At 40.1% G+C, this 13941-nt stretch overlaps 1 protein-coding gene and 1 long non-coding RNA gene across 2 annotated transcripts; one reads left to right on the forward strand and one right to left on the reverse strand.

The window, feature by feature from the left end:
• The first annotated feature begins 204 nt into the window (after nucleotides 1-204).
• Nucleotides 205-1260, forward strand: LOC128638928 (endogenous retrovirus group PABLB member 1 Env polyprotein-like). The gene has a single exon (XM_053691054.1). It carries the CDS (start codon nucleotides 205-207, stop codon nucleotides 1258-1260), a length of 1056 nt encoding a protein of 351 aa, XP_053547029.1.
• A 9073-nt stretch (nucleotides 1261-10333) lies between these two features.
• Nucleotides 10334-13941, reverse strand: LOC128638089 (uncharacterized). The gene is made up of 2 exons (XR_008399044.1): nucleotides 13793-13941; nucleotides 10334-10506 (listed from the first exon to the last, which is right to left on the reverse strand). It is a non-coding gene; the product is annotated as an uncharacterized LOC128638089 (long non-coding RNA).

Consider the following 13941-nt stretch of genomic DNA (forward strand, 5'->3'; position numbering starts at 1 on the left):
GTAGTGTGGTACCTCCTGCCAGGAGCGTTCTTCGCATCCGTTATTGTCATCCTGGTCCTGATCTTCAATCCTGGTGCGCCCCTGCACAAACTCAGGCCATTCCCTAGTCCTGGTGCGCCCCGGCACAATGATAATAAAAGTGTAATTGACAATGTCACTAATCCCTTATCCATTCCTCTCACCCGTGATACCAGAGAGTTGCATATGTCGGCATGGGAAACTGACAATGCTTTTGTCAAAGCTGCCACGAACTTATACAAAGTGACTAATCAGACTGATTCTTGTTGGGTTTGTGGCTATGTGCCTCATGGGGAGAAATTGGGTTATCCATTTGTGGGTTTTCCTATTACCGCACACAATCTCACACAAATGATAAATGATGATACTATGTGGAATTTTACACCAATAGTTAACACTGATAAAGGTTTTGAAAAGGATAGAGTTCACTTAGCTAATTGTGTAAATCATGGTGTTATTATTTCCCATAATCTTAATGGTACTATTTTTCACCCCCGTACACTTAGTCAAATGCCTATTACAGTTGCCTTAATCTACAATGCAGCTACACCAGTTAATGCTACACTGTCAAATATATGGGATGGGTCTTATCTTTCTTTTGAGTATATTCATAATTTTACTGCTAAGTACACTGAACCACATAACACAATTCGTAATTGGTTTTGGCGTAACAACAGAAATATAGGTAAGCAGACAGGTGCTTCTCCTGAAGCTAAGAGGAAAAGATTTCCCTCATGTCCTCCAGTTATTAAGTTACCCTATGGTTATTATTGGCTTTGTGAAAGATGGGCAGTTAAAATTATACCATGTAGCCATCTCTCACCTTGTTATTTGGGTTACATATTCCCAGCCTTAAGTATTCATGACACACTCCCTAATGATAAACCACGTACACGTAGAGCTTCTGATTTCACAGTTAAGACTAGCAATGCAGAGATAGCTACTGCATCTTGGTTTCCTACTGTAGCTGTCATGCGATTATATTATAAGCTCAATTTGTTTGCCACACTGGTAGATGCAGCTTTTAATGCTACTGCAGACGCCATAGAGTCCTTGACTATGCGACAAGAGCAGATCGCTCAGACTGCTCTCCTGAATCGTATGGCTTTAGATTATTTGCTAGCCGCAGAAGGAGGAGTATGTAAGCGCATAGGTTCTTCTTGCTGTGTTTTTATCTGGAATAACACTGGTAGAATACACCATGATCTTGATACTTTGCATGACATTCAAAGGTCTTTTTGATGGTATAGATTGGACCTTTGGTCTGAGTTCCTGGCTAGGAGCTCTTGGTATGAAAATTTTAATGGGTTTTGCATTTCTTCTTTTTCTGTTTCTTGTTTTCTTTTTCATATATAAGCTTACTGTGTGTTTGATTAATAAGCTTACCAGTACTCATGCTAACCCTCACCATTCTTTTTTCCACAATGTCACCGCTCAGCCATCTCGCTATAAAGTTCTTTATATTCGTTAAGTTGTTTTAGTTTTTTATGTTATTCTGTTAGAATAAAAGGATGGTATGTTAGGGGTAAGGTGAACCTGACTGCAGCCATCTTGTTCCTCGCAGCCATCTTGTGATGATTAGCATCCATTTTGTAATGATTTTACTTTATTATACTGGGTTATTATGTAGTGAGAAATATGCCGATGTTAGTAAAAATTGTATTACTATTACTGGCCTTTCAAAGGTTCCTGGCAAGGCGCCTGGAAGTCTGTTATTGAGGTAAGATGGACAAATGACCTTGCTATAGGCTGAAATATGCGCACAGATGTATTTTTGCTACTGTTATAAGAAACACTCCTTCATACTCCTCTTTCTCTCATATATTTTAATAAGCTTCTTTTGTTCATGAAATATGGTATGAGATGACGTGGTCCAAACGTGTCATCCCCTTAACCCTGTATGCTGTTACTGAAGTCTATAAGAAATGCTTGCACTGTTCAATAAAGATGAATAGCTTTAGATCATATAGCTGCGTGGTCTGAATCTGTTCTGGGAGCTCCTTATCAGATAAATCTGCATCTGCCTCTCGTGGTACCGTAGGCCCAAGGCTTTGGCCTGCATTGACACCCCCCCCGTGGTATTTTACACCTAACACAGACTCAATTAGTTTCTCTATAATACACTCATACCATATAGGAACAATCACGTGGACAGATCATGCCCCGGTAATATGCGATATTGTATGGCCGGAAGCCCCTTTGACTGACTACATTTGGCGCCTGGACAACCATTTACTATCAGACCCGACTGTAGTGACTTCACTTGATACTGCTTTGACAGAGTATTTCTCATTCAATAATCATACTGACACCTCTCTCACCACAAATTGGGAGGTGCACAAGTGCGTCATTAGAGGCGAATTTTTAAAGTTGAAAGCTAAAAAAATGAAAGAAAGGCGAATTCGATACGACCAAATCCATTCCACAATTTCTAAGTTAGAAATAACACACAAAGCAAACCCACGAGACACAGATGTCTCACACAAGCTACAGAGGGCCAAACATGAGCTTAGGGACCTACTAACAATCGAATCTCAACAACAAGCCCTATATTTGAGACAGCTGTATTTTGATCAGGGGAACAAGCCAGGCAAACTCTTGGCCAGGTCAATAAAACACAAACGACTAAAAACCTTTATTCACACACTCATAGATGGGAGGGGAATGGCAGTTCAGGACAGTAAGGGGATAGCAAATACCCTCAGAGATTTTTACAATAACCTGTACAATTTAGACCCTCCACCGCCAGCACTTAACGAGCAGGACAACATAAACACAAAGGACTTACTAACTAAAGACTACTTATTGAATCTGCCATTAACCAGACTGACAACAGAGGACTCCGGTTCCCTGGACGCACCCATTACTCCAGAAGAAATATGTGAAGCGATAAAAAACCTCCCAACAGGGAAAAGCCCGGGCCCTGATGGCCTTACACCTAAATACTATAAAACATTTAAAGATACCCTTGTTCCCCACCTACAAGCCTTGTTCAATAAATTAGCAGAAACTAAAACCCTTCCTTCATCCATGCTTGAGGCCCATATAACAGTCTTGCCGAAGCCCGGTAAGAAGCCAGATAAACCAGGGAACTTTAGGCCTATATCCCTTTTGAACACTGATGTCAAAATATTGGCAAAAGTGCTAGCAACTAGACTTAATAAGTTCCTCCCCGATCTAATATCCACTGACCAAGCTGGTTTTGTTCCAGGACATGAAGCCAGGGACAACACCCTAAGAGTCCTCCAGTTAATCAGCTATGCCAAACAACACTCCGTCCCGCTGACACTGTTCTCGTCCAACCCCAGCGCTAGAATTAGGGCCAATGGCACGCTGTCGGATCCGTTTGTTATTACAAATGGTACACGGCAGGGGTGTCCCCTCTCCCCACTATTGTTCGTGCTGTCAATCGAGGCCCTAGCTGTCTCGATACGGCTCAATCAAAGTATAACGGGAGTTGTGGTAGGAGACAGGGAGCATAAAATGATCATGTATGCTGATGACATACTATTTACTATTTCCAACATGGAAACTACACTTCCAAACATTTTAGCGGAACTACATAGATACGGCCAGGTTTCCAACTTCCACCTTAATGTTACAAAATCTGAACTCCTAAATATTTCTGCCACATCACAAACCATTGCCCAAATGGAAGATACCCTTCATATACAAATAGCTAAAAAACACATGAAGTACTTAGGGATTAATTTAGCAAGCAAAGATAATGACATTATTCTGTACAATTATCAAAAGCTTAAGAATGAGATAGCAAACGACCTTCAACTTTGGGGCAACAAGCCCATTTCCTGGTTAGGTAGGATGGGCATAATAAAAATGAACATCCTTCCGCGGATCCTGTACATCTTTCAGGCCCTACCTGTCCCACTGCCGTCTACCTATCTCATCCAACTACAAAAAACTATATTTGGCAGGGAAAGAAAAGCAGGATAAGTAGGCAAACACTATACATGCCAAAGCATAGAGGAGGTATGGGTCTCCCCAATCTCAAATTATACCGCAGGGCGATAATATTACAGCACATAGTGGACTTGAGCCACAATAACACACAGAAGGCGTGGGTGCAGCTGGATAATCAGGTCTTCTCTAAAGGTAACATGGCCACCATGGCCTGGACCGAACCATGTCATAGACCCTTGATCTTGAAATCTTACCCCATCACGCGGGAGACATTTAGAGAATGGGATAGAACCATTTCAGCCCCTGGTAATATCTCTACACCTTATTCCCCGCTTTTATCCCTGAGAGAACATCCTGGGATCCCATTAGCACACCAAAGACTGGCACATAGACAACCGTACAAGTTGAGAGTTGGGGCCTTACATTTTGCATTAGACAGGGGGGACATAGCCCCATTGGAAACCCTACAGCAATGGGACGAGATTTTGTTCTCATCTTGGTTTGCTCGTTCCCAAATCAAACATTTCATTATCACACACAGACACAAGAGCAGGTTAAATAGGGAACTCACCCCTTTTGAACTTCTTTGCGTACAGCAGAACCCCCCAAGACATACCATATCCCTTATATATAAGCTGCTGATGGTAAGTGACGATCAAGCACTACCCACTTACACACAAGCATGGGACAGAGAGACTAACACAGACACCCAACCTACTGACTGGAGCAGGGCGTTCCAGATTGCAACTAAGGCATCCTCTTCTGCTAACATACAGGAAATGCATTTTAAACTATTGAGTAGATGGTACCTAACCCCTGCCAAACTACATAAAACTAACCCACAGATCACTGATATGTGCTGGAGGAGCTGTGCCCAGAGTGGCACAATGTACCACATATGGTGGACCTGCCCAGTGATAACATCATATTGGGAGGCAGTATTTTCTGCAGTCTCAGAAATCATAGAAATTACCCTGCCACCCAATTTATACCCCCTAATGTTTCAGGGTATCCCCAAAATTCCAAACAGAGCCACAAGGGCATTACTCCTGATAATGATTAATGGGGCAAAAAAGCTCATCCCAAAACGTTGGAAATCAGCAGCTCCCCCCGACGCTGAGTGACTGGCGCACATAGGTAACGGATTTGATTGTGTTAGAATGTTTTTACTTCATGAAAACGAACAAACTAGACCTGCATTGTTTGCTGACCGAGATGTGGGAGAAATATAACTCACCTGCTGGGCTGGCCGTGCTCCCGCTGACTGGAAACCCATAAAAAGACTGTGTTTCTCCTTGTAGTGCTCTCCTCGGCCGAGTGAAGTGACATAGCCCACAAGTTTTCCAGCAAATAGATAAAACCCATAAAGGAGCGCATTGATGGTAACAGTGGTACTACATATAATCGCATAAGTGTGGCCCCGCATGCATGTGTGCACGCTCACGCATGTGAGAATTATTTATTCCCTCCCTCCTCCCCCCCCCCTTTTTTTTCATCTCTCCTCCCTTCTCCCCCTCTTACCCTCCCCCCTTCCCTTCTTAACTCACTCTTCTTCTTTCTCACTTCTTTTCTCTCTATTTTTTCTTACTCTCCACTTCTTCACAAAACACATACACTGCTTCCGCGAAACAGGATATACAACTTCTTTTACTTACCGACCACTGTCGTCTCTACACACGTCCACCATATCATAGTTCACTTTGGGTTTAGACGGTTATGTTCCGTCAATCCTGGATCCTGACATTGACCTAAAATATTATTCTGCAAAGATGTGTGCTGGATGATTTTGCCATTTTTGAATGTGGAACGGTGCATTTACTTTTCTTTCTTTTGAAGTTTTATAATGTTTTCTTTTACTGCAACTTTGAAACTTTCAATAAACATTATTTGAAAAAAAAAAAAAAAAAAACATTTTGTAATGTGACCATTCTTTAGGGCATCATTAAGGAAATATAGGCCATTTTAAGGGACTTTAGCAATAATATATACCTAAGAATACAGGAAGACGAGCATATATATGTTTCAAGATTGAAGTTATACATATTCCTGATCACTAGGATGGGTGTAACAACATGGGTCTTACGTATATCATCTCATGAAGCTGTATCTGTATGTACACGGAGTGCTTACTTCAGATACATAGATATAACCTATAGCTTTAAATACATATAAGCTGCATTTGATCTAGTATGCTAGGGCACCATACCATAATAGGATATGTAATATCTGTAGAAATTCAGACCGTTATTAACAGTATCTATTTTTGAGTAAATTAGGTACTAATAAATATAAATAGGTCCACATGTTTCTTTCCTTTTTTCTTTTCTTCTGTCTCCTATATATTTTTTCTATGCATTAAGGTTGTTAGGAGTAGAAGCACACTTAAGGGTTTTGCAGATAGAAACCTGATTATAGTAAAGAAATTTAACTGCATGTGTTTGAATTCTTGTAATATTACTTTATATTCAAACATGCGTATCTATCAGGTGGATTGTTATAAATGAATTAGAGGCTTGCATTTGCTTAAAGTGTAATGATTGGCTTAACTGGTTGACCAATAAGAAGAAGGATAGCCCTTGAAAAAGGGTGCCTGCTTTTAACTTTTTATTTAGCTAGGACTACGGCTGGGAAGCAGAAACGCATCAGCTGTTAAATCCTTCCTCACATTATTGACCAACCAGCTGCTGTCAATGTTTCAAAAGCATTGTATGTATACGCTGATATTTGACATTCCTACAGCATGAGCGTATAGCTTTTTTATATGTAGCGATATTGTGGAGAATAAACGCTACTTGTACATCTACCGGTGCTCCTGTTTCTCATTTATCTTGAAATGTCTTTGCATAGCCTAGTCAGATCCCAGACTTAAAAGGACAGTCAAGTCCAAAAAAAACTTTCATTTTTCAAATATGGCATGCAATTTTAAACAACGTTCCAATTTACTTTTATCAACAATTTTGCTTTGTTCTCTTGGTATTCTAGTTGAAAGCAAACCTAGGAAGGCTCATATGATAATTTCTAAACCCTTGAAGGCCGCCTCTATTTTATTTACTTTTCACAGCAGGGGAGAGCTAGCTCTTGTAGGCCATATAGATAGCATTGTAATCACGCCCGTGGCTAGTGGCAGACACTGCACTTATTGGCTAAAATGCAAGTCAATAGATAATAACTAAAAGTCATGTGAGTAGGGGCGGTCAGAAGATGCTTAGATACAAGTTAGTCACAGAAGTAAAAAGTGTATTAATATAACAGTGTTGGTTTTGCAAAACTGGGGAATGGGTAATAAAGGGATTATCTATCTTTTTAAACAACAAAAATTCTGGTGTTGACTGTCCCTTTAAACTCATTGAATATCTGTGGCATGACTTGAAGACTTCAGTCCACAAACGGTCACCATCAAATGTAACGGAACTGGAGCAGTTCTGCAAAGATAAATGGGCAGATATTGCATAGTCTAGATATGCAAAGTTAGTAGAGACATATCCCAACAGACTAAAGGCTGTAATTAAAGCAAAAGGTGGTTCAATAAAATACTGACACTTGGGGTGATCCTTTTTCCAACTCAGTGATTCTGTTTTTGAATTGTCTTTTTTGCCTGACATGTTGGTGTTATATCTTTCACTGGGATGTTATAAGTTGCACTAAGTAATTACAACTGGATAAACAAAAACTGTGTCTGTCTTTATTTCAGGCTGCAAAGCAACAAAATGTGATTATTTTCAAGGGGGGTGATTCTTTTTAATACCCACTGTACCTAAAGGATTAGAAGCGTCAGTTATATAAACTAAATATATCAAACATTTCCCATTTACTATTTTTAAAAAATGAAGCCTGTAAGATATTTTAAATAATAATTATTATTTAGAGTATGACGTATTAAACGAGAGTCCACATTTATGGACTGTCCAACACAACGATTATCACACCCACAATTGCAGAAATATTTGCATACAATGCATGCTCCCTGATGCATGCGCAGTTGTTGCTGCCATATTGGAAATATGCCAGAACCAGCTCCTTGTTAAATTTGCTGAGCGAAGCGATGTACAGTACATAAAGTGTAGCCTGTTGTCATGAGAAGGCAATACTGTGCAGAATAAATATTTACATATTATATTTAGAATGAAAGATATGAAATGCTTATGCTCGTTTCTCTAGGGTTGATCCATATATACAGGGAGTGCAGAATTATTAGGCAAATGAGTATTTTGACCACATCATCCTCTTTATGCATGTTGTCTTACTCCAAGCTGTATAGGCTCGAAAGCCTACTACCAATTAAGCATATTAGGTGATGTGCATCTCTGTAATGAGAAGGGGTGTGGTCTAATGACATCAACACCCTATATCAGGTGTGCATAATTATTAGGCAACTTCCTTTCCTTTGGCAAAATGGGTCAAAAGAAGGACTTGACAGGCTCAGAAAAGTCAAAAATAGTGAGATATCTTGCAGAGGGATGCAGCACTCTTAAAATTGCAAAGCTTCTGAAGCGTGATCATCGAACAATCAAGCGTTTCATTCAAAATAGTCAACAGGGTCGCAAGAAGCGTGTGGAAAAACCAAGGCGCAAAATAACTGCCCATGAACTGAGAAAAGTCAAGCGTGCAGCTGCCAAGATGCCACTTGCCACCAGTTTGGCCATATTTCAGAGCTGCAACATCACTGGAGTGCCCAAAAGCACAAGGTGTGCAATACTCAGAGACATGGCCAAGGTAAGAAAGGCTGAAAGACGACCACCACTGAACAAGACACACAAGCTGAAACGTCAAGACTGGGCCAAGAAATATCTCAAGACTGATTTTTCTAAGGTTTTATGGATTGATGAAATGAGAGTGAGTCTTGATGGGCCAGATGGATGGGCCCGTGGCTGGATTGGCTCCAGTCCGACTCAGACGCCAGCAAGGTGGAGGTGGAGTACTGGTTTGGACTGGTATCATCAAAGATGAGCTTGTGGGGCCTTTTCAGGTTGAGGATGGAGTCAAGCTCAACTCCCAGTCCTACTGCCAGTTTCTGGAAGACACCTTCTTCAAGCAGTGGTACAGGAAGAAGTCTGCATCCTTCAAGAAAAACATGATTTTCATGCAGGACAATGCTCCATCACACGCGTCCAAGTACTCCACAGCGTGGCTGGCAAGAAAGGGTATAAAAGAAGAAAATCTAATGACATGGCCTCCTTGTTTACCTGATCTGAACCCCATTGAGAACCTGTGGTCCATCATCAAATGTGAGATTTACAAGGAGGGAAAACAGTACACCTCTCTGAACAGTGTCTGGGAGGCTGTGGTTGCTGCTGCACGCAATGTTGATGGTGAACAGATCAAAACACTGTCAGAATCCATGGATGGCAGGCTTTTGAGTGTCCTTGCAAAGAAAGGTGGCTATATTGGTCATTGATTTGTTTTTGTTTTGTTTTTGAATGTCAGAAATGTATATTTGTGAATGTTGAGATGTTATATTGGTTTCACTGGTAAAAATAAATAATTGAAATGGGTATATATTTGTTTTTTGTTAAGTTGCCTAATAATTATGCACAGTAATAGTCACCTGCACACACAGATATCCCCCTAAAATAGCTATAATTAAAAACAAACTAAAAACTACTTCCAAAACTATTCAGCTTTGATATTAATGAGTTTTTTGGGTTCATTGAGAACATGGTTGTTGTTCAATAATAAAATTAATCCTCAAAAATACAACTTGCCTAATAATTCTGCACTCCCTGTATGTACGACAAATATCCTGAATCTCTCCCTTTTCTGCCTGCACTGCTGTTGATACTGAGTCTCCAGCTCTGCAGAAACCGCAAGAATGGTGAAGTCAGCAAAGATTTCCAGGGTTGACAATCTCTTCCAAATGTGCATGCGTGGTAGATTCGGCACTTTCAGCACATGCGCAGGTATGTGCTTGTGTTCTGTTGAAAACTCCAATACATTGAAACCTCCAATATGATGTCACTTCCGGTGATTCCATACATCTGATTGGTTGTGCATCCTGTCACTCATGGACATACAGACCAATCAGATGGGCACTGTAATAGCCTATTTCACTATCTATTTTGCCTCCGTCTGCAGGGGTTCAAGGGGGGGCAAAGCCCCCCTAGTAAACCTCATTCTCCAAGGTTCACTTGGGGTGGATGCCAGAGGATCGGCGGTGCGACCCCCAGACAGAGGCAAAACAAATAGTGAAAAATTTAATTTACCAGAAGTGATGTCATATTGGAGGTTTTGATGTATTGGAGTTTTCGAAAGAACACCTACTCAAAGGAGTTTGTATAATAGAGAGCATTCAGGTTGCCCCCCATGATTGGCTAATGCAAATTAGCCTCACAATGGGTTTGGAAAGGGGCCAAAATTGCAGGCAGGATAGCGGCAAAACTGCACAAAAGCAACAGCACAAGGTATTGGACCATTTAATGATTATATATGTGACTACAGTATGCTGTAATGATAAAATATATCCCTTATAGCAATATCCCCACACCAGCACGTTGCATCTGGAAGTCCCTTGGTGTCTTCATCGCACCACTGTGCAGGCCCAGTCACTGCGATAGGAACCGGAAGCAGCATCTGAAACATAGGGTTTGTTTTTTTTTAAAACAAATAATGTTGTTTTTTTTTAGCCAAAGTGTCTTTAAACACCGTGGCATAAGTACAAGTCTCATCAAGATCCTAACATATACATATTCTAAGTAAATACTACAGTATTATGTATTACACTTCCTTTAAGAGCCACCTAGATTCTTGCTGTATGAGCAATTATCCCCCCCCCCAGGTAGAGGAGTCACATGATCAATGATGATATATCTTAAATCTAAGACAGAGTGGTCAACCTTAGCAAAATGCCTAGCAACTGGGTTGGAGTCACTATTTTTAATTGCTGTTCTAATTGCTGTTCTTAGCATTGGGTAAGTCATTCTAGCCATTCTAGTTCAAAGGTCATCTATCGTTTTTCCTACATAAAACAAACCACATGGACAGTATACCACATAAACTACATACTTGGTGATAAATATAGTATTTTTTTATTAGTCCATGGGTGTGTAAACGTGTCATGTGCCTCTTCTACCTCGGGGGGGGGGGTAGAAGACAAGGGTAAATTACTCATACAGCGAGAATCTCGGTGGATTTTTGTGTTGATACCCTGGTACTCAAGGGTCTAAATACCCACCTAGATTGGCACTGTTTCTTATGAGACAGGATTTGTAATTATTAAACATGTAGGATACATATGCAGGAGGTGTTATATATAATACTGTAGTATTTACCTAGGCTGTGTTTATGTTAGGATCTTGATGACAGTCAGGTCAAAATTAAACTTTCATGATTTAGATAGGGCATGCGATTTTAAACAACTTTCCAGTTTTCTTGTATCATCATATTTGCTTTGTTCTCTTGGTATTCTTTGTTAAAAACAAAATCTAGGTAGGCTCATAAACTGATTTCTTTGCCGTTGAAGGCCGCCTCTTATCTCAGTGCATTTTGACAGTTTTTCACAGTTAGACACTGCTAGTTCATGTGTGTCATATAGAAAAATTGTGCTTACTCTCGTGGAGTTATTTATGGGTCAACACTGATTGGCTAAAATGCAAGTCTGTGAAAAGACCTGAGATAAGGGGGCAGTCTGCAGAGGCTTACATACAAGGTAATCACAGAGCTAAAAAGTGTATTAATATAACAGTGTTGGTTATGCAAAACCGGGGAATGGGTAATAAAGGGATGGTCTATCTTTTTAAACAATAACAAATTTCAAGTAGACCTTCCCTTTAAAGAAACTTTGGTTAAAAAAATTGTATTTGTTTTAAGAAAACTTTATTTGTTTTAAGAAAACTTTTAACAGACACTGCTTCAAGTTCCCATGGCAGCTACCAGACCTGCGCAGTGGTACGGTGACGCCCCACGGGACTTCTGGATGCGACACGGGTGTTGTTGTGAGGATAAGGCTATATTAAGGTATGTGCACTTTATGTTTTTATGGTGGACGATGGGGTTAAATCCCTGAAATGTCACTTTATTTATTCAAGAAAATTGGTTTAATTCCCGGTGAGTGCTTTGTTGATGGACCTGCTTATGTGGCTGTATGGAACAAATCCCAGGCAGCTGGCGCATTAAATGTGTATGCAGAGCTCGGCAGAATACTTATTTATATATTTATTTATTTGTATGCTATTGGGACCTACAGGCTATTTGTCATATAGCAGACACTTACAAACAACTTACATCAGATGAGACACTTATTGCATTCTTCTAGCAGAAATCTGACTCCAACAACCTCCAAGGCAAGACTTACACGCCATTCTGTCATTACAGTTCCTATTTGTGCTAAGTCATGCTAGCTTCAGATTTTTCCCTTCTCCCTTATGGGAACTTGTTGAGTCATGTTTTATTCCCTCTATATTGCTTTATTTCAGAGTATATAATAAATCTCACTGATAGAGAGATATCTTATAGGTTTGTTACCTTCAATGTGATAGCTGAATACACAGTATATATAAAAAAGGTCAGAAAATCTACTTATATTGCTAACATCTTCACTCCTTAACCATTTCACACCTATGTGCTGGAGTTGTTTTTAGTTGTTTGGTCCTCGTCAATTACATATAAATTTAAACTTTTTTTTTTCTAAGAGGGACCCACATAAATTATACTTCATTTTTGGGGGTTTTCTTCAGCAGATCTAGCATTTTTAGAAAATAACTTTCACAATAATCTGATTTTCCAGAGTGGTGGGACAATTTATGCATGCTGTTATCCCGGTCCAAACTCAATCAGTGAAGCAAAAATATTTAAAAACAAAAGACATAAAATAGCTGTACTAAAAGTTATCCTAAATAGAATTTCACTAAATGTCACATTTTTACATTCTCCAAGTTCTCCCATTTCTCCCGATTCTTCAAAGTGTTTATTAGTTCAGAGAAAACATGGGTTTATGAGTCCTAACATCAACAATACAACAAAATGAGGCTAGCAGCTACTGCCAGGTTATCATTATTACAATAACTTCATATCTATAAGGATATGAAACCCCTTTTTTGAATTGTGGGACCATACTCTTTTAAATTAAAAGTCTAAAGGTATATTTCTAAAGTGAAAGGGTAATAAAGGCTTCTTAAAAATTGCTGCGTGACAGACACAGGACCATTAATTTGAAAGAGCAGGGTTGCTGTTTTCAAATAAGGGGTCTTAAGGTTGTCTATATATTAAGGGGAGCAACTTAGGGCCTACCGTCTGATGCTGTTCCATATGCCATGGTCATCAACTTATAGCCACCTGGGCATGTGACCCCATCTTTTAAAAGAGAGGCCTCTTCTTTTTAAAAAGAGGGTGTCACTTGTCCCTCTGTAGTCCTTATTTTGGGGTGCTAGGGACTTGTTTATAGCCCAGAGGTTTATATGGTGGAAAAGTGGTAAGGAGTGCTGTGGTACTGCAACTGAGAAGGTGGTGGTCAGAAAGTAGAAAAGGGGAATTTGTGAACTGTGGGATAGTGCATCCACAGCTGAAAATCAGACCAAGGAGTGTCCATTTTTGTGAGTGGGAGAATCAGTCCATTGTGACAGACCATAAGATCAAGTGGGCTGGAGAGGTTTATTTGCTCCAGGAGAAGTGTAATTGTCAACAGGAAGGTTGAAATCACTAACAATGAAGGCAGAGGTGTCTGAGAAAAGGAAATAAGGCAGCCAGGCAGCAAAATGATCAATAAATTGGGTTGGAGAGCCAGGGGGCAAAATATAACTGCAACATGTAGAGAGATAGGAGAAAATAGACTAACTATGTGGGTTCCAAAGGAAGAGAATGTGAGGGAAGAAATGGGGTGTATTTGTTAAAATGTGCAGCAAGAGTAAAGTAAAATACCTACACCACTTCCTTGTCTGTTTCCAGGCCTAGGGGTGTGGCTGAAGTGGAGACCCCCATGTGACAAGGCAGCAGGGGAGGCTGTGTCTGAGGTCAGGTTTCTGTGAGAGCCAGAAGGTTGAGGGAATAGGTAATGAAGAGGTCATGCATGAA

The sequence above is a fragment of the Bombina bombina genome, chromosome 8, assembly GCF_027579735.1.
Source record: "Bombina bombina isolate aBomBom1 chromosome 8, aBomBom1.pri, whole genome shotgun sequence".
Lineage (NCBI taxonomy): Eukaryota > Metazoa > Chordata > Amphibia > Anura > Bombinatoridae > Bombina > Bombina bombina.